This window comes from Carex rostrata, chromosome 5 (assembly GCF_964058835.1).
Source record: "Carex rostrata chromosome 5, lpCarRost1.2, whole genome shotgun sequence".
Lineage (NCBI taxonomy): Eukaryota > Viridiplantae > Streptophyta > Magnoliopsida > Poales > Cyperaceae > Carex > Carex rostrata.
In genome coordinates, this window is record NC_135922.1 from 6,294,529 (window position 1) to 6,316,554 (window position 22,026).

At 32.5% G+C, this 22,026-nt stretch overlaps 1 protein-coding gene and 1 long non-coding RNA gene across 5 annotated transcripts in view; one reads left to right on the forward strand and one right to left on the reverse strand.

Moving 5' to 3' along the window:
- The window catches only part of LOC144553938 (disease resistance protein RPM1-like), a 52,761-nt gene extending 31,696 nt beyond the window's left edge, over positions 1–21,065 (forward strand). The window contains exons 1-5 of one of the 4 annotated variants that reach the window (XM_078302118.1): positions 15,972–16,096; positions 16,181–16,261; positions 16,607–16,695; positions 17,090–19,882; positions 20,753–21,065. In XM_078302118.1, the coding sequence (XP_078158244.1) occupies positions 17,164–19,866 (2,703 nt within the window). In that variant the 5' untranslated portion in view covers positions 15,972–16,096; positions 16,181–16,261; positions 16,607–16,695; positions 17,090–17,163 and the 3' untranslated portion in view covers positions 19,867–19,882; positions 20,753–21,065. Of the gene's footprint in view, positions 1–2,382; positions 5,200–5,642; positions 6,055–15,971; positions 16,097–16,180; positions 16,262–16,606; positions 16,696–17,089; positions 19,883–20,752 lie in introns of those variants that run through there. The other 3 variants (XM_078302119.1, XM_078302116.1, XM_078302117.1) reach the window with 3 other exon arrangements.
- On the reverse strand, positions 1,546–11,698 carry LOC144553941 (uncharacterized). Its single transcript, XR_013511477.1, has 2 exons — positions 11,117–11,698; positions 1,546–1,868 (listed from the first exon to the last, which is right to left on the reverse strand). It is a non-coding gene; the product is annotated as an uncharacterized LOC144553941 (long non-coding RNA).
- Positions 21,066–22,026: the final 961 nt, after the last annotated feature.

A 22,026-nucleotide genomic window follows, 5' to 3' on the forward strand; every position in this document is an offset into this window, starting at 1 on the left:
TCACTCACTGAAAGGAATTTACAAATTTTTAGTAATGGATATTGAAAAAATTATGGCTTTCCATTAATAGTTTCTCTCTCTCAAAACTGTACGTTTCAATTTAGGGTTCTTTGTTTTGATTTTCTTCTCAATTTCAGATTTGCAACTGAAGTTGTTTCATTTGCTTGAGCTGTTTCTATTCCGAAAGGAATTTTTGTGTCCTATAGCAAAGTTTCAGGTTTGTACATTTATGTTAATCACTGAATAAATTAAGTGTAGAAAGGATTGTACTGTGAAAAATTTCAGCAGGATTAATCTGTACATTTTGATTCATAGTGAAAAAATTAATAAACTGTCAATTGTTAAATATCATCATGATTTGATTCAGTGTTCTAAATAGCGCTATAGCGTTTTTAGGCCTTAAACGCTAGGCTATGAGATAAAAGTGAACAATTTCAACTACGACCACTATAACACGTAGCTTGTAGCGCACATAGTGTACACTAAGCTACAAGGACTTTTAGTTAAAGGCCCAAACTAAAATTTTATTTTAAGAACCAAATTTTTTCAAGGTCCAAATTGTTTTTTGTTTTCAAATTAAAAAAAAATAGATAGTTTATGCCATGATGCTGAAGTTATTTTGAATAGAAAAATATTGTTTTTGTCATGATGCTTAGGTATAATGTTGATAATTAGTGAAAACATAAAATATAAATATTGGAAAAACGCTATGTAGGATAATTTTCATTATAGCTATGCTATTCGCAAAAACTTTTCTTTTAATATTCCGCATTGAAGCGATAATTGCTATTTCAAATTATGGTATAAATGGAAAAACTGCTATGCTTGCAATTGCTGAAAATAATCTAATAGCCTTTCCAATTATCTTCTCAATTTTAGCCAAAAAACAAAATCTACAAATCAAGGACATTTTTCAATTAATTTACTCACATCACATTATTCTGTCTGTTTATTCATCGATTATTCAATTATTCTCAACAATGATAATAGGGAATAATATATTTTGTGCTTAAACATCAACATTTCAGCTTATTTTTTTTAATGAATTTTACACGCACTGATTTAGGTCATCAGTGAGTTGTTGCGTTTGCTTGAACTGAATTGGGTTTTCTGCCTCCTGTGTTGCTCTTTGCATTATTTTAGGATTAAGGGTTTTGTATCAATTAACTCAAATTCTTTGATCGATAGTTCGGTGTTAATAGGAAATTACATATTTTATTGCTTAGACATCAACATTTCAGATATTTTTTAATGAATTTTACACACGCCGATTTAATTAGGTCATCAGTGAACTCTTGCATTTCCTAAGCTTATTCAAAATCTAATCAAAATACACAATTTTTCTTAATCAATTTCGCCAGGATCAATAACAAGTAACCAGAAGTCACTCTGTCCTTCATTTGCATTGACAGTATAATAACCTCAACGGTTAGTTTCATTTGCTGAAAGGCATTTACAATCTTTTAGTAATATTTTTTGGTTTCTTTGTTTTGATTTTCTTTTCAATTACAGATTCGCCACTGCAGTTCTTTTGTTTGCTTGAGCTGTTTCTTTTATGAATTGGGATTTCTACCTCTTATAGCAAAGTTTGAGGTTTGTACGTTTCAGTTAATCACTGAATAAATTAAGTGTAGAAAGGGTTGTCCTGTGAAAATTTTCAGCATGATTAATCTGTACATTTTGATTCATAGCGAAGAAATTAATAAATTGTAAACATTTAAATTTCAGCATGATTTTAATAGATAACAACAAATGATGACTTTCAAATTATGTAATAAATGGCAAAATTGCTATGCTTGCAATTACTGAACATATTCTAATAGCCTTTCCAATTACCTTCTCAATTTAGGCCAAAAAACAAAAATCTACTAGTCAAGAACATTTTCCAATTAATTAATTAAACCAACATTTTGACTTCCCCATTTGCTTCCAACCAGCGACTAGCAAGTTACGGAGGAGCACTTACGGAGGAGCACTAGGCAAATTAAGAAGAGCTTCGACCACTTCTTTTCCAATATAATTTTGGTCCCAACTCTCAAGGTAATTAATTTCCATGCTTCTTAAGTTTCCGTTGTTTTTTTTAAGTTTTTATCTTGTATGGGATTTAATTAGTATATGTTAATTTTAGTTAACAAAGTATCCCTAAACATTTTGTTTATTAAGACAAAAAAAAGGAGAAAGGAAATAAATAAACAGGGCAAATTAGGTATCTGTGAAAACGATACACCTTTTTGTATACCAGGCTGCCAAGCATGAGTAGTAAATTTAATTTAATTTACATAATTAGTTGGATTCAGTTGGTTGAGGGTCGTAATTCATTCAAATTTTGCTATATTCCATACAATTAGTTTGAATTTTTTTTTTTTCTAATTTACTATTTAGATATGAAGGACATGATAGAGTAAACATGCGGTGAATTTAATCTTCAAGTTCGCTAAAAGTTCAAGAGACACGTGATGGCTGAAGCTGTGGTGGGTTCTTTGCTCCTAAAAATTGGTTCTGCTTTAGCTATTGAAGTAGGCAAATCTACATGGTCAATCCTAACAAGAGAAGCAAGCGCTATGAATAACTTCTTTGATGAGATGAAAAATATCCATACAGAATTAGAGCGCATCCAAGGTTACCTACATGATTCAGAGAGGTTTAGTGAGATTGATGCAAACATTAAAAATTTCATTGGGGAAATAAGAACGGTTGCTTTTGATATTGAAGATATTGTAGATGAGTACACTTACAAGCTTAATGAGCAGAACAGAGGGGTTGTTGCGAAAACCATCAAGAGAGTTGCGAATGTCTCGACTTGTTACAGGCCCACTAAAAAGCTCAGAGAGATAAAAACTGGACTTGAGAATATCCAGAATAGAAAGAACCAATTTGACACCAGTGGTATTGTAAAAAGAGGAAAACCCCAAGAAGTTGGGAGATGGATATCAGCGGAAGATGCGCATTTTAAAAAGGCAGGTGATCTTTTCGGAATCAATGAAAATAAGGACAAGCTTATGGAAATGTTGAGTGATGATGGAAGTAAACAAAATGTAATTTCGGTGTGGGGTATGGGCGGGGTGGGGAAGACCACTCTTGTTACTCATGTTTACAACATTATAAAAGGATCCATTGGTGGATTTGCTTGGATTACAGTTTCTCAAACCTGGGAAAGGGATGAATTATTGAGAAAGATGTTGAAGGAATTGCATAGAGAGGATGCAAATGGAATTAACATTGATGGGATTGAGACCAAGGATTTTCGTAGTTTGGTTACAATAATTCAAAACTATTTGCACGATAAAAGGTATTTACTCATCCTAGATGATGTGTGGACCCCCGATGTATGGCATTTCATTAGGGGCATACTCCCAGAAGGTACTGCTGCCCGAATCATTTTAACAACAAGGAATCGAGATGTAGCATTATTGGCCCCAGAGCAACAAATCATAAAGGTTATCCCACTTGGGGAACACCATTCATGGGATCTCTTTTGTAAAACAGCATTTAAGAAAAACAATACCAACACTTGCCCGGAAGATTTAACTATGTGGGCGAGAAAAATTGTAGAAAAGTGTGAGGGCCTTCCTCTTGCTATTTTAGCCATAGGCGGCGTTATGGCATGCAAGGAAGAAACGGAGAGGGAATGGAAGAGAATGTGGGAAGACCTTGAGCATGAACTAGCACATAATCCAAATATCGAACACGTAAATAGGATTTTAGAACTAAGCTTTGCAGATCTTTCCAGTAATCTCAAAAATTGCTTGCTTTACTGTGGCATTTATCCAGAAGATTACTATATCGGTGCATTTCATCTGACTGAACAGTGGATTGCAGAGGGATTTGTTGAGAGAAGTGGGAGAAGAACGCATGAAGAAGTAGCAGAGGACTACCTGAATGAACTTGTTAGTCGGTGCTTGTTGCAGGTAGTTGAGAGAGATGTGGTTGAAAGAGTAGGAAGGTGTAGCTTGCACGATATTATACATAGCATGCTTGTTTCAAAATCAGAGGAGGAAGATTTTTTTGTGGTTTATGGAAGTTCAACACACTCACCTAGAGGCAGAGTACGCCGAGTGTCTATTCAAAATTGTGATCTTGAAAGTGCAAGCAACAACGAATACTCTCTTCGTTCAATATTTACCTTGGGTGATAAAATCAGTCTCAACTCGCTCTCCATAATGCTAAGATCTTCCAAATTGTTACGGGTTTTGAATTTAAATGGCACCTCTATAGAAAAATTACCAGAAGAGGTATATAACTTATTCAACCTGCATTATTTGGGGTTGGATGGTACTGGAATAAAAGAGCTCCCAAAATCAATTGGAAGGCTGCAAAACTTACAATTCTTGTCTGCTATAGGATCAAAAATTACAGAACTTCCAAATGAGTTAACAAAGTTACAAAGGCTGAGAGTACTGAAGGTGTCATCTGATCCTATTCCTATAAATGAAGATAAATTTATTGGAGTAATGCCACCCAAGCAGATATGGAAGCTAAAGAATTTAAAAGCTTTAGGCCTTATTAAAGCAACTGATGAAGTAGTAAGAAATTTTGAAATTTTAACAAAGTTAACAGGGTTATATATCTCAGAAATGAGAAGTGAACACTGTGAGTTCTTTTTTACTGCTATAAGTAAATTCAGTCATCTTGAGGATCTCCTTGTACAGGCAAAAGACGGGGAAGTACTGCAATTGCAAGCTCTCAATACATCAGTATCAGAAATACAGTTCAACGGGCAGGTGGAAAGAACTTCAGTACCTCAGTTTTCCAGGTCACTACAATATCATAATAGCATTAGAAAATTGAAGTTATCCAAGAGTGGGTTGGACGAAAATTCTTTCTCTTGTCTTCAAGAGATAGGTAGCTTGAGATTCCTTGATCTCACATTCTACAAAGGGAATGGATTGTGCTTTCATGAGATGTCCTTTCTTATGCTTCGTGAACTTAAGGTGAAGGAAGCTCCCCACCTTGAGCGCATTGAAATCAACAAAGGGGCAATGCCAAACCTGGAAAAACTATACATATCTTACTGTCCTCTACGAAAGGATCTTCCTCGAGGAATTGAGTACCTTTCTAAACTTGAACTTTTTGAATGGGGTGATCCAGATGAAACTTTGGTGGAGAGGCTTCTAAAGGAAATGACAGAGGAGCAAGTAAGTGAGGACCGCATGAGAATTCTCAGGTTGATCAAGTTTACATAGGCTGCACATTAACATGGTATTCCTTACGACATTGAAGCAAATTTCTTAATTCCATGCATCTGTTTATTGCTTTGTTTCTATATATGGTTCTTTCCCATGGTTAATTAAATACACTTGTTATTCTTATTACATTTATGTTTACAAACCTGAACGTTTTGAAATTAGTAATCTAGAATTTTTGGATAAACTATGTTTCTTGAAAAACCAACTTTTCAATAATTACTGAAAGTTGAAAGGGTAAGTATATATCTATTCTGATGAACCTAACTTACATTACTTTATCGGATAATTTGGTTGGTACCAACAGAACTAATTAGAGATGCTTGTTATTAATTATTAGAGATAAATTGCAATTTGCACATGTGCAAAGTTATATAGGAAGGAACAAATTAAGTAGTATTTCATTTCTTTCTTATTTATTAATTTATTACTTATTGATATGATATTTTCCTTAATAAGGTGGAATCAATTATAGGCTGTTCCACTGACTCTGAGTTGGATTCTGATGATTGTGGTACATGATTTGAAAGTGTAGCTGCTTCTAAGTGACCCAACCGTTATGGGTGAAAACTTTTATTTGTTTGTTTGCTTGCTTGTTTTGTATAATTCTCTTTAATCGCTGCTTTTGTGATCCTAGCATAACTGTTATGCTGATTGGTTGACGCCTCCTAGATGTGGTTGTTCTGTGATATATCATCTAGTGAGGTAGTTATAAGAAATATATATTATTGTTTCTTTGATGCTTAATATTTTTTTTCTGTGTATGAACTTTTATTTGACACATTTATTATGTTATTCATCTTGTAACAATATAAATTGTTGGACTGTATACTATTAATTTGTTGATTGTGAACTACCTAGTGAATGTTTGTACCATATTGTTTGGAGTATATAATTTCACCATGCTCCGCATTATGCATGTGAAACAAACAGTTGAAGTGAGCTAAAATGATTTTATTGGCTGAGTTGAGCTGTTTGCTCTTTCACAGGCAGGTTCCTCTTTTCTATCTTCATGTCATTTCCCTTTGTATTTATGTTCAATATTAAATTTTATTAATCTATGTGAGTTCAAATCACATTTTGTTTTTGTTTTGGCAGATACATTCTTTAGGGACAGCAACAAACTACAAGAAAAGTCGTCTGATTGAATATATTTGACAGTAAGTTATAGGACACGTGTTGCGAATGGCTGGGGATATACATAGCTAACATTATATAATTACATCTTATACTTGAACTACATTGAAATGCAAGACATTCTAAAATTGAACTCCTCCATTCTATTTCTCCTACAATCGCATTGGATATGGTTAATGGTAAAACGCCCAAATAGAGGCCTGGATCAACCGCACAACCGGGCCGAGAGACCCAAACAATTGCACCGCAAATATATCTAACATGCAATTTCTTTTTTGTTTATTTTTGTTTTAAGGTATGTAAACATAGAATATAAAGATTACTGTATATTAATAAGAAAATAAAGGAGCAGTTAATAATTATAAATTAATTTTAATGTACTTATTTTTTTTGTATATATTAACAACTATATATTAAATGAATTCCAAAAATTGTAAAATATTGTATTAATGCTTCTCTCGTGAAAATGAATAATATGAACAGTTTGAATTTAACATTTCAATTTCAAAATTTAAAATATAAATGATAAAGTGAGATTGTCCTATTGACCTCACCCAACGTGGATGGACCAAAAATATTCCCAATTTTTCAGGCCCAATTGCGTTGGCAGGCCCTAGAGTCATAAGTGTCTCGTAAATCTCAATTTCAGTTGGGTTTGAATCTACCACAGAATGGTCATAGAGTCAAAAATTGCTGTCGGAAATATGCTCTGAATGGGTTCGGTCTGAGATTTTTTGTTCATTCTTCTTGAGTGGTATATATGGAATTGCCCATACTTTTTTAATTACTTGATAAATTTTGTGTAGTTGATCTATTCATGCAACAGAAAGATGATTGCAAATAAATACGAGGCGTACAGCTGTAGGGTCTAGCCTGATATTTTAAACAAATACTTCTATAAAAAATACAGCAGTTGGGCACCCACAACATTTCAAAGTCCTTTATTTATACGAGGCATGTTGATCTTCTACAGCTTAGTATGTGCGCTGCAGGACCCATGGACGGTTGATTTTATTAAGAATATATCAAGATTGGAGTTGCACATATCTTGAAACGATTAAACATATTATATTCTGTGCTGGGACCTGCCGTGCGGCCCGATATCTGAATGCATTATACAGTGACTCTGACTTCTTCTCATCCTCGCTTCCTACCGCGAAAGCTATATATTAGTATTTTGGGGAATTTCATGTATATCCCTAAAAAACAATAAAATAATGTATTTTCCTACACTAAATTTCATAATATCATATTTACCCTTCTAATTTCAAAAACTCACAAATTTTATCTAATTTATTGATTTATCTATTGAAACTAATTAATTTGAAGTTTAAAGTATTGATTTACCCTTTATTAAAATAAATAAAAAAGTACACGTGTTGTGTTTATGAAAAATATTTTATCTTTTAATTGGTCAGTTTTGAGAACAAATTAATGGGTCACTTTCTTATTTGTAAACAACTACGCACATATGCATATACCTAAATGCCACTATTTATGCATAATAAGTTAGGAAACGAATTATTTGTGCTCGAAAACTTATCAGTTAAAAGACATAATATTATTCTTACACATAGGACATATTTTTATTTTTTAAAAAACAATGAAATGGGGTGGGTGTACCAAATGGACTAATTAATTTTCAGTGGGTGGAAAAGACGAATGAAATCAATAAAAAAAATCATACTTTATATTAAGTGCGCCATTAGGCTGTCTGCCATGTTCTTATAAGATATTAGTTAAATTACTTTTTTATTTTTTTATTTTTGTTTCTGGTGGAATCGTACACACATTTTTCTTTATTTATGAATAAAATATGTTCAGAACTCGATATGTAATCAAAGGGACGTAAACTTTATTTATTTTTTATTTTCTTTGTATATACACAATTGTGAAATTAATATAGAGATCAACGATTTTCAAAGTTACCAATAATGGTTTAACAAAACAGTAAAATCAGAAGTTTATGTTGGATCAATGATTTTCAAAGTGGTTTAAATAATTTTAATATATGAAAAAGTGGTCTTTAAATAATTTTAATACAAATTTGGAGACGTGTTAATATATATAAAGTCGAGGTTTGACTTAATAACTTAATATATGATCCATGACACAATTTAATAAATATCATATATCTTAAATCACCTGCCCCTTCCCCATGAATCCATATCGATCCTCTAAGTCTCACGTACCGTAACTTGTCAATATGTCATAATCCAATGGCTCATACCGTCATACGCCTACCAGTAAAATATATCTATTAAAACCCCTCTCTCTATCTGTCATACAACTTGTTCGGTACAGTTCATGTCTCGCCTATATTTACAGCTAATTATAAAGTGTACAATACATGCATTGAAATTTTGACTGTAAAATTGCAAACAACCAGAGTCCAGAGGCAAATAAAATAATTGATATTAATTAATTAAACTTTGGTCGGTCTCCGTCCGCGTCTTAACTACTGTGATTAATCATGCATCTCCATTTCTTTGAAGCTATTTATGTAACAGTTTATATATATAACTAGATTTGCACTCGCTATATATATGTCTATATCTATATTAGAAACAGTATCGCCTACAGTAAACAGGATCAGCGAAACATTTTCATCCTATTCTCACTCTGGTCGAAGGTTCTCTTTCTCTCCCTATTTCTCCATTTTTTTTTTTTTTTTTTTGCTTCCGATTTTCCTGCTTTCTACCTACCACTTTCTTCCGGGTGATGATATTAAAACAACTTAATTTTATATTGACACAACATCATCAAAATATTTTACTATATAGACAATTTTATCCTTCATTAAGTGTTTCCTTTAAAAACCAATTCTCTCTCATATATTAGCACATAATTGTTTTTCCTTAAAAGTTATGTTTTATAAAGTATGTTACTTCATAAAAAATATGTTTTTTATCATATATTATTTTAAAATATGTTCCTTAAAAGTTACAATAAAATATGTTTATAAACTTTATGTTATCGTATAATAAGTATTCATTATTTATTTTAATCAAATGTTTAAGATTTTTTGAGAAAATTACAACAGTGAATTGATTTTATTATATTATTAAAATTTATAAACATTGTATATATCGATTTATTTTATACGACTTCAAAAAAAAAAATTTTAATAATCTACTATACAAAAAATTGTCTATTAACATTTTATCTTCTTTTTTTATGCAATAACACTAAGAAAACAACATTATTATTTATATAAAAAACATATTGAATGCAACTTATCATGAATAAGCAACTTATAATTAAAATAATAAATTAAAAGTACAGCAAAAGACTACAAACTAACAAATTTATTTGGTCACAATCCGTAAATTGTTAGCATACATGGCCTTTAGCACCATATAAATTACGAACAACACGAAGTATATCATCACGATTTTCAAACTTCAAATTAAGAAGTTGATTGCTTTCATTTGCATAATTCAAAACTTGGTTTTCTTCTGATAAGTTAGGGGATTGATAGATCTATTCAATTAACAAATATAAATTAATTACAAAACATCAATAAAAAAATAGACTAATAGATTATAAGTATCAAAATAAAGAAGAAAAAAATATAAAAAATTTTAAAAAATATTTGAGTTGGAATATATCATATATTAAAGCAAGTGTATCTTAATATAAAAATAAATAAATTTACAAAAAAAGTTAAATACGTATCATGAGTCATGAGAAAAAGGAAAGATCAACAAATTTATGTAGCTTTTGATTTTACATGAATGCAAAATATAAAAAAAGGGAAACAAAATCTAGTAATTATGGAAACTAACTAATTTAATGATCACTATATTAATTATATTATGAACAAAATGGTAGTTAGAGAAATATTTAATGAGGGTTAAAATTGTCCATACATTAAATTTTTGTAAAATTGTTGTGTTAATATAAACGTGTGTAGTGTCGATATGCCTACCCCTTTCTTCCTCTTCCAAAAATAATTGTCTCTTCTTCTCCCTTGGTCTCTCCGTTCTCGCTTTTCCCCTGTTTGCCTCATCTTTCAATTAATCCATCATCTCTCATGGCCTGCTCACCTTTCCTCCCTCCCTAGTAAGGTCTTCCGGCCTCTCTCTCAATCTCTAGTGTGCGAATTGCTGCTGGCCTTCTCACCTTTCCTTCCTCCCTCCTCTGGTTCTCCTCTCTCCATCTCACTATATTTAGGTATTTATCTCTTTTCCACTTTCTCTCCTTCATTCAATTTATAATTTTTTTATTTTTTAGGTTTTTAAATATAAAGGTCAAAAATTAATTTATTTAGATGTTTAATGTCAGAAATATGGAATCTACAACCAAATTGCTCCTGACCAGGATCAATAACAAGTAATCAGAAGTCACCCTGTCCTTCATTTGCATCAACAGGTTAATCCTCCGCGGTTAGTTTCACTCGCTGAAAGGCATTTAAAATTTTTTAGTAACGTATATTGGAAAAGTTATGTCTTTACATTAATAGTTTCTCTCTCTCTCTCAAAAGTTGAAACTGTACGTTTCAATTTGTTCTTTGTTTTGATTTTCATTTCAATGTCAGATTGGCAACTGCAGTTGTTTTGTTTGCTTGAGTTGTTTCTTGTCTGAACTAGGATTTGTCTCCTGCCTCAAAGTGTAGAAAGGGTTGTCCTGTGAAAAATTTCAGTGTGATTAATCTGTACATTTTAATTCATAGTGAAGAAATTAATAGAATGTATATTTTTGAATTTCAACATGATTTCAACATGATTGCTGAACATATTCTAATAGCCTTTCCAATTACCTTCTCAATTTGAGCCAAAAAAATAAAAATATACGCATCAAGAACATTTTTCAATTAATTTACTCATCACATTATTCAGTCTATTTATTCGTTACGGATTCAATTATTCTCAACAGCAACAATCTGTAATAGAGTCCTCACTCAACCTTGCATATTGCTCTTTCTACAGCTAGCAATTGAGGTATTATTTTCATCCTTTATTTATTTATTTTGAATTTTGTTCCACAACATTAGATAATTTGGTGATAATAGGCAATATATTTGCTTAGACATCAACATTTAGAAAAAAATTCATGAATTTGACACCGCACTGATTTAGGTCATGAGTGACAAAGAAATAAATAAACTAGATATTAATTAGGGGGCAAAAGAGAGCTACGACATAACTCTCCAGTTTTGCTGGAAATATTTTTTTGAAAGACGTGTACTGGATCCCTACAATTCAGTTAGGGAAGTAAATTTATCAAATGAGGTAGAAACTTCACAATGGAAGATTTATTCTAGAGGATGTCGAATAGGTAATTTAAGAATTTTGTTGTTTATTAACATTATACAGTCACAACAATCTACAGATTTCAAGTCAACACAATACAACATTTTGATCTCCAAAACTCCATAAAACTTCGGTAGTAATGATATGATGTATATTTTTTCTTTATGGAAAATTCGGTAGAAATCTTTTTAGAATACTTGTACCGACATATCAGACAATCATGCATCACTAAATTTGGCATAAAACTCAATAGCCTTACTATTTTAAATTTAGATGAGCTAATTTTGGGCCAGAAGAAAAAACAGGGCAGTGAACCGGATATGGGCCTAACATGCCTTGGTGAGCTTAATAGCAGTCTATCCCAGGTTCATTTAAAGAGAAACGAAAGTAGTCTATGCCTCCACATTTAGCACAAATTCCTTTCCTTAATAGCTATGTTACTCGGATATTCCAAATTGGAGTCCGTATTCGTGTCAGATACGTATCGGATAACGATACGCACCTGATACGACCATGATACGTATCCAATACGCCAGCTGGCGTATCAGTCTATGTGGCGTATCCTCACTCAGCCGATACAGTCGCCGATACTCCGTTGAAAGTCAGGGATATGTATAGATACGGCTGGACACATTTGGATACGGTCAGATCCAACTCAGGAACCGCATTCGCACCCATCCCGCGCCCTTGAGCCGCGCCGTGGACCTCTCCCGCGCCATGAGCCGCACTGTGAACCGTTGAAAATGAACTTTTTTTTTCTGCTGTTGGCGGGATTCGATCTTGGGAAGTCCAAGATAGAGGCAAAACATTTAGCCACCACACTAGAGTATCATATTTGTTATATGCTAGTGGAATTAAATCTGCTACGATCCTACAGGATCGCAGGGTCCCTGCGATTCTAATCTCAGCCATTTATATATTTTGAGATTCGTGTACAAAAACTATCTCTTTTTAAGATTCCCACACTGTAGTAAATGAAGGGGTTGAAATTGAAATCGCAAGAACCTGCGATCCTGTAATATCGCAGCAGATTTGCTTCCATATGCTAGTAACTACTGTATTTAATATGAGGAGGGTTCAAATGCCTCCATTTTTTGTGCCTCCATCATGCCTCCATTTTTAAAAACTTAAATAACTCAAAATTCAAAACTGAAACGTCAAAATAAAACCGTTAGATGTAATCTATATTATTTTCTCTACATGCCCATAAAAAATTATCACATTTTGATTTTGCTTTTATATGAATTAATAAGTTGAAAAATCAACGCCTAGAAATTATCCATATTTGTATACATTTTTACAAGCTTAAGATGACAATAAAAACAAAGTTGAAATGCCATAATTTTTTACATGTGCATAGATAAAATGATATAGTTCATATCCAACGGTTTTATTTTGAATTTTAAGATTTAAATTTTGAGTTATTAAAGTTTTTAAAAATGGAGGCATGATGGAGGCACAAAAAATGGAGGCATTTGAACCCTCCTCATTTAATATATACTTAGAGTAAGTCTTTATTGTTTTGTACAAACTTTATTTTAAATTATATTATCTAAATACAATATATAAATTAATAAAAAATAATATATATAATAGGTGCATCGTATTCTAAATTTTTGAAAATTACCGTATCACCTTATCTGTATCGTATCCGATACGATATCCATATCCGTATCCATGCAACATAGCTTAATAGCAATAGCACACTTTATCCCTTTAATGGGGTTACTTTTTGTTTCCCCTTTCCTTAGGGCATGCTCCAAGCAAAGGGAGGCGGAAGAAAGGGAAGGGAAAATCACTGTGGGAGAGAGACGCTCACCCCAGACTGCTTCTATCCGAAGATTTTCCCTGCTCTAGAAGAGAAGAACCAGAAAGAGAGCGGAGGTGAAGAACTACTGTTCGGAGGGGAGAGCGGTATCGCGTAGTCTTGATTTTCTCCGAATTTTGTCACCTCCGATTTAAATGTAGGTTTTACTGTTTTGAGGGTAACCTCCCCCGTCGTCCCCTCCCTTGATTCCCTTTAATGAGGGTTCCCTCTTACTCTACCGAGCAACCTGATTAAAGTGGATTCTTTCTATTTTGTCTTGAAGCATGTGCATCAATTAATAAAATAACCAAGTATTTTTTTTTAATTGATTGTGAACCAAGTATCTTTTCAAGAAATAATAAATAAACTAATTGAACGAGTAACTTCCATGCACTTGGAGATCTACTTTGACCGGAGGAACAAATTAACAAGTACAATAATTATTTAATAAGATTTTAACGTACGGTAGCATTTATTTACTTATTTCAAAAAATCACTTAGCGGTAGCTGCATGATTAACTTGCCAACACAAATCAAATTAGACTCAACATTACACAATTTGCTTTCCGACCTGATACCGCACTGTCTTCATTGGATCCTACCCCACTCATCTCTGTTTTTTTTTTTTTTTTTTCTTTTGTTTTATAAAATTTTTGACAGAGGATTCCAAGAGTCTTGAGGAAGGTCTCTCTCCCTCTCTTCCTCTCCTATCTCTCTGCTCTGGCTCTCACTGCTAAATTTGGTAATTTGATAAAAAAGATTTCTTTATTTTTTACTCAAATGAATTTCAGTATGAAAACTTAGTAATGCAGTGAAAGATTTTGTATTGAAACATGAATTCAAACACGAATTTAAGACAAGCAGCGGGTTAATTCTCCTACAAGGTAGATATTTTCCTTATTTCCTTAAATCTTTTTGTGTTTTATTATAACCTTCTCTATTTTGAATCGTACCTTTTTGTAATTAAGGATTTTTCAATTTTTTTAGCCTTTTAATTTAAATATAAAGGTAAAAAACTAATTTATTTAGTTGATTAATATAAAGAAAAATGGAATCTACCAAACTTCTCCTCTTTTTTTATTCTGTTTGCATTATTTTAGGTTTAGTGTTTTCTACCAATTAACTCAAATTGCTTGATAGTTCAGTGATAATAGGCAATAATATATTTTTTGGCTTAGACATCAACATTTCAGCCTATTTTTTGCTACTACGCTTTCTATACTTAATTTTCTTCAGTATTCATTTTTAATGAGTAATTCACAAAGCCATAATTTAGGTTGAGTAATTCATTCTTAATTTTCTTCAGTATTCATTTCTCTCTCTCAAAACTGTATGTTTCAATTTAGGTTTCTTTGTTTTCATTTTCTTCTCAATTTCAGATTTGCAACCGAAGTTGTTTCATTTGCTTGAGTTGTTTCTATTCCGAAATGGAATTTTTGTGTCCTATAGCAAAGTTTCAGGTTTGTACATTTATGTTAATCACTAAATAAATTAAGTGTAGAAAGGATTGTACTGTGAAAAATTTCAGCAGAATTAATCTGTATATTTTGATTCATAGTGAAAAATTAATAAACTATCAATTGTTAAATATTATCATGATTTGAATCAGTATTCTAAACAGCGCGCTATAGTGTTTTTAGGCCTTAAACGCTAGGCTATGGGATAAAAGTGTACAATTTCAGCTACGACCACTATAACACGTAGCTTGTAGCGCACATAGTGTACACTATGCTACAAGGACTTCTAGTTAAAGGCCCAAACTAAAATTTTATTTTAAGAACCAATTTTTTTCAAGATCCAAATTATTTTTTGTTTTCAAATAGAAAAAAATAGATAATTTATGTCATGATGCTGAAGTTATTTTGAATAGAAAAATATTGTTTTTATCATGATGCTTAGGTAAAATGTTGATAATTAGTGAAAACATAAAATATAAATATTGGAAAAACACTATATAGGATAACTTTCGCTATAACTATGCTATTCTCAAAAACTTTTTAACATTCCACATTGAAGCGATAATTGCTATTTGAAAATTTGATTTGAATAGATAACAAGAAATGATGATTTTCAAATTATGGTATAAATGGAAAAACTGTTATGCTTGCAATTGCTGAAAATAATCTAATAGCCTTTCCAATTATCTTCTCAATTTCAGCCAAAAAACAAAATCTACAAATCAAGGACATTTTTCAATTAATTTACTCACGTCACATTATTCAGTCTGTTTATTCATCGATGATTCAATTATTCTCAACAATGATAATATATAGGCAATAATATATTTTTGTGCTTAAACATCAACATTTCAGCTTATTTTTTTTAATGAATTTTACATGCACTGATTTAGGTCATCAGTGAGTTGTTGCGTTTGTTTGAACTGAATTGGGTTTTCTGCCTCCTGTGTTGCTCTTTGCATTATTTTAGGATTAAGGGTTTTGTATCAATTAACTCAAATTCTTTGATCTATAGTTTGGTGTTAATAGGAAATTATATATTTTTGTGCTTAGACATCAACATTTCAGATATTTTTTAATGAATTTTACACACGCCGATTTAATTAGGTCATCAGTGAACTCTTGCATTTCCTAAGCTTATTCAAAATCTAATCAAAATACACAATTTTTCTTAATCAATTTCACCAGGATTGATAACAAGTAACCAGAAGTCACTTTGTCCTTCATTTGCATCGACGGTATAATAAATCCTCAACGGTTAGTTTCATTTGCTGAAAGGCATTTACAATCTTTTAGTAATATTTTTTGGTTTCTTTGTTTTGATTTTCTTTTCAATTACAGATTCGCCACTGCAGTTCTTTTGTTTGCTTGAGTTGTTTCTTTTATGAATTGGGATTTCTACCTCTTATAGCAAAGTTTGAGGTTTGTACGTTGCAGTTAATCATTGAATAAATTAAGTGTAGAAAGGGTTGTCCCGTGAAAATTTTCAGCATGATTAATCTGTACATTTGGATTCATAGCCAAGAAATTAATAAATTGTAAACATTTAAATTTCAGCATGATTTTAATAGATAATAACAAATGATGACTTTCAAATTATGTAATAAATGGCAAAATTGCTATGCTTGCAATTACTGAACATATTCTAATAGCCTTTCCAATTTACCTTCTCAATTTAGGCCGAAAAACAAAAATCTACTAGTCAAGAACATTTTCCAATTAATTAATTAAACCAACATTTTGACTTCCCCATTTGCTCCCAACCAGCGACTAGCAAGTTACGGAGGAGCACTAGGCAAAGAAGAGCTTCAACCACTTCTTTTCCAATATAATTTTGGTCCCAACTCGATCTCAAGGTAATTTCCAAGCTTCCTAAGTTTCCGTTGTTCTTTTAAGTTTTTATCTTGTATGAGATTTAATTAGTATATGTTAATTTTAGTTACCAAAGATGTACTATATTTAAAGTTGGGTCGTTTGTACTTTGTACAACTATACTCATACTGGTATCGCTAAACATTTGTTTATTAAGACCCAAAAAAAAATAGGAAAAAGGAAATAAAAACGCAGAGAAAATTCTGTAACAGTAAAAATGCACCTTTTTGTATACCAGGCTGCCAAGCATGAGTAGTAAATTTAATTAAATTTACATAATCAGTTGGATTCAGTTGGTTGAGGGTCCAAATTCATTCAAATTTTGCTACATTCCATACAATCAGTTTGATTTTTTTTTTTTTCCAATTGACTATTTAGATATGAAGGACATGACAGAGTAAACATGCGGTGAATTCAATCTTCAAGTTCGCTAAAAGTTCAAGAGACACGTGATGGCTGAAGCTGTGGTGGGTTCTTTGCTAAAAAAAATTGGTTATGCTTTAGTGATTGAAGTAGGCAAATCTACTTTGTCAATCCTAACAACCGAAGTAAGCGCTATGAATAAATTCTTCGATGAGATGAGAAACATCCAGGCAGAATTAGAGGGCATCCGAGGTTTCCTACATGATGCAGAGAGATTTAGTGAGATAGATGCTAACATTAAAAATTTCATCAGGGAAATAAGAACGATTGCTTTTGATATTGAAGATGTTGTAGATCAGTTCACTTACAAGCTAAATGAGCAGAAAAGAGGGGTTGTAGCAAAAACTATCAAGAGAGTCGTGCATGTCAAGACTTGGTACAAGCTCACCAAAATGCTCGGAAAGATAAAAACTCAACTTGTAAATATCCAGAGCAGGAAAAACCGATACGAAACCAATGGTATTGTAAAAAGAGGAGAACCCCAAGAAGTTGGCAGATGGAGAACAACAGAATATGAACTTTTTAAAAAGGAAGGTGATCTCGTAGGAATTGATGAAAATAAGAAAAAGCTTATGGAAATGTTGATTGATGACGAAAGTAAACACAATGTAATTTCGGTGTTGGGGATGGGTGGGGTAGGGAAGACCACTCTTGTTACTGATGTTTACAAAACGGTAAAGAAATCAGTTGGTGGATGTGCTTGGATCACAGTATCTCAAACCTGGGAAAGGGATCAATTATTGAGAAAGATATTGCAGGAATTGCATAGAGAGGACCCAAATGGAATTACCATTGATGGAATTGAGAGCATGGATTTTCGGAGTTTGTTTCAAACAATTCAAAACTATTTGAAAAATAAAAGGTGCTTGCTCATCCTAGATGATGTGTGGACTACCGATGTATGGCATTGTATAAGCGACATACTCCCAGAAGGTAACGCTGCCAGTATCATTTTAACAACAAGGAACCGAGAAGTAGCATTATTGGCCCCAGAGAAACAAATCATGGAGATTATCCCACTTAAGGAACACCATTCATGGGATCTCTTTTGTAAAACAGCATTTAAGAAAAATAATACCAATATTTGCCCAGAAGATTTAACTCTGTGGGCGAGAAAAATTGTAGAAAAGTGTGAGGGCCTTCCTCTTGCTATTTTAGCCATAGGAGGCGTTATGGCATGCAAGGAACAAACAGAGAGGGAATGGAAGAGAATGTGGGAAGACCTTGAGCATGAACTAGCACATAATCCGAATATCGAATACGTAAATAGGATTTTACAACTAAGCTTTGCAGATCTTTCTAGTAATCTCAAAAATTGCTTGCTTTACTGTGGCATTTATCCAGAAGATGGCTATATCTATGCATTTCGTCTGACCGACCTGTGGATTGCAGAGGGATTTGTTGAGACAAATGGAAGAAGAACACAAGAAGAAGTAGCAGAGGAATACCTGAATGAACTTGTTAGTCGGTGTTTGTTGCATGTAGTTAAGAGAGATGTGCTTGAAAGAGTAGAAATATGCAGCTTGCACGATATTATACGTAGCATGGTTGTTTCAAAATCAGATGAGGAAGATTTTTTTGTGGTTTATGGAAGTTCGACACACTCACCTAGAGGCAGATTACGCCGAGTGTCTATTCAAAATTGTAATCTTGCAAGTGCAAGCAACAACGAATACTCTCTTCGTTCAATATTTACCTTCGGTGATAAAATCAGTCTCAACTCGCTAAGATCTTCCAAATTGTTACGTGTTTTGTATTTACATGGGACCACTATAGAAAAATTACCAGAAGAGGTATATAACTTATTCAACCTGCATTATTTGGGGTTGGATGGTACTGGAATAAAAGAGCTCCCAAAATCAATTGGAAGGCTGCAAAACTTACAAACCTTGTCTGCTGCAGGAGCTAAAATTACACAACTTCCAAATGAGTTAACAAAGTTAAGAAGGCTGAGAGTACTGTCGGTGTATTGTGATGCTGAAAATGAATTTATTGGAGTAATGCCACCCAAGCAGATATGGAAGCCAAAGAATTTACGAGTTTTAGGAGTTATTAAAGCAACTGATGAAATAATAAGAAATTTTGAAACTTTAACGAAGTTAACAAGGTTAGGTATCTCAGAAATAAGAAGCGAACACTGTGAGGTCTTTTTTACTGCTATAAGTAAATTCAGTCATCTTGAGGCTCTCTCTGTTCTGGCAAAAGATGGGGAAGTACTGCAATTGCAAGCTCTCAATACGTCAGCATCAGAAATAGAGTTCACCGGGCAGGTGGAAAGAACTTCAGTACCTCAGTTTTCTAGGTCACTACAATATCATAATAGCATTAGAAAATTGAAGTTATCCAATAGTGGGTTGGACGAAAATTCTTTCTCTTGTCTTCAAGAGATACGTAGCTTGAGATTCCTTGATCTCACACGCTATGAAAGGAATGAATTGTGCTTTCATGAGATGTCCTTTCTTATGCTTCGAAAACTTAAGGTGAAGGAAGCTCCCCACCTTGAGCACATTGAAATCAATAAAGGGGCAATGCCAAACCTGGAAGAACTATCCATTTCCAAATGTCCTGGAGTAAAGGACCTTCCTCGAGGAATTGAGTACCTATCTAAACTTAAACTTTTGAAATTGGGTAATCCAGATAGAACTTTGGTGGAGAGGGTTGAAAAGGAAATGACAGAGGAACAAGTAAGTGAGGACCGCGTGAGAATTCTCAGGTTAATCAAGTTTGCATAGGCTGCACATTTAAAAGGTATCCTTTACGACATTCAAGCAATTTTCTAAATTCCATGCATCTGTTTGTTGCTCTGTTTCTATATATGGTTCTTTCCCTTGGTTAAATAAATACAATTGTTATTCTTATTACATATATGTTGATAAACCTGAACATTTTGAAATTAGTAATCAAGAATTTTTGGATAAATTATGTTTCTTGAAAAACCAAATTTTCAATAATTACTGAAAGTTGAAAGGATAAGTATATATATATTCTGATGAACCTAACTTGCATTAGGCTAAGGCTAAGGTGTTATGGGTTGTATAGCGACCTACGGTGCTACGGTTTAATATTCAAGTTTTTAAAATCTAAACGGTCGATCCGAGCTGTTCATCTTATTCTTCATATTAATGTGTTTGGAGACCAAATTTTACATTTTTTGAAAATTTTTTACTATTTTTTTAGATAGATATAATATCAAATATATGAATGGTGCAGAATTTTTTAGATCAACTGATTTTCTACTCATCTAAAAAAATAGTAACAAATTTTAAAAAAATGTAAACTTTGGTCCCCAAACACATATTAATATGGAGAACAAGATGAACGGTTCGGATCGACCGTTTAAATTTTGAAAACTCGAATATTGAGCCGTAGCACTGTAGGTCGCTATGCAACCCATAGCACCTTAGCCTTACCCTTACTTTAATGGATAATTTGAGTGGTACCAACCATACTAATTAGAGATGCTTATTATTAATTATTAGAGATAAATTGCAATTTGCACATGTGCAAAGTTATATACGAGGAACGAATTAAGTAGTATTTCCTTTCTTTCTTATTTATTAATTTATTAGTTATTGATACGAGGAACGAATTAAGTTGTATTTCCTTTCTTTCTTACAGGCGGTTCCACAGACTCTGAGTTGGATTCTGATGATTGTGGTTCATGATTTGATAGTGTAGCTGCTTCTAAGTGTCCCAACTGTTATGGGTGAAAACTTTTAGTTGTTTGTTTGCTTGCCTGTTTTGTATAATTCTCTTTAATCTCTGCTTTTGTGATCCTAGCAAAACTGTTATGCTGGTTGGTAGATGCCTCCTAGATGTGGTTGTTATGTGATATATCATCTAGTGAGGTAGTTATAACAAATATATATATTATTGTTTCTTTGATGCTTAATATATTTTTGTGTGTATGAACTTTTATTTGACACATTTATTATGCTATTTAACTTGTAAGGATATAAATTGTTGGACTGTATATTATTAATTTGTTGATTGTGAACTACCTAGTGAATGTTTGTACTGTATTGTTTGTAGTACACATAATTTCACAGCTCCGTATTATGCATGTGAAACAAACATTTGAAGTGATCAGGTAAAATATTGTTATTGGATGAGTTGAGCTGTTTGATCTTTCACAGGCAGGTTCCTCTTTTCTCTTCATATCATTTACAATCATAACCTGGAGAACATAGTAGGTCCGATGAGCTCCGAAGCCGTCTGATTTGTTTTAAGATTCATGTGAGAAAATCTTGACATGTGCACAAATACTAAAATGGATAGGATGGCCCTCGAGTTCATCGAACCTAAAGTAGAATTGATGCCCATCCGGCCTACTAAGTTCATAACCTGCCTTGCACCTAAACTAAAGTTTCCTCTGCATATATTTAACATGGTAATTTTAATATATTTTTTTTTGTTTAAGGTACGTAAACATATAATATAAACATGACTGTATAATAATGAAAAATAAAGAAGCAATTAATAATGATATTTAATGTACTTGTATTTTTATATTTTTAACAAGTATATATTAAATGAATTCCAAAAATTGTCAAATTTTGTATTAATGCATCTCTCGTGAAAATGAATAATATCAACTGTTTGGATTTGACATTTAAATTTGAAAATTTTAAATATAAATGAAAAAGTGAGGTTGTCCTATTTTTTCACTATTTAAATTACATACATGTAGGGGTAAAAACAAAGCGAATTCAGAGCATATGATGTTGATACCAAATATGTATCCTTCTTTCAACAACCGAATACTAATACAGATATAGATAATAAACAGATATCAAAATTTAAAACCAAATATGTCTTAAACAGATACAGATACAGATACAGAACGAACAATCTCCAAATAGGAATTCAAATATAGATATGAAACAAATAAT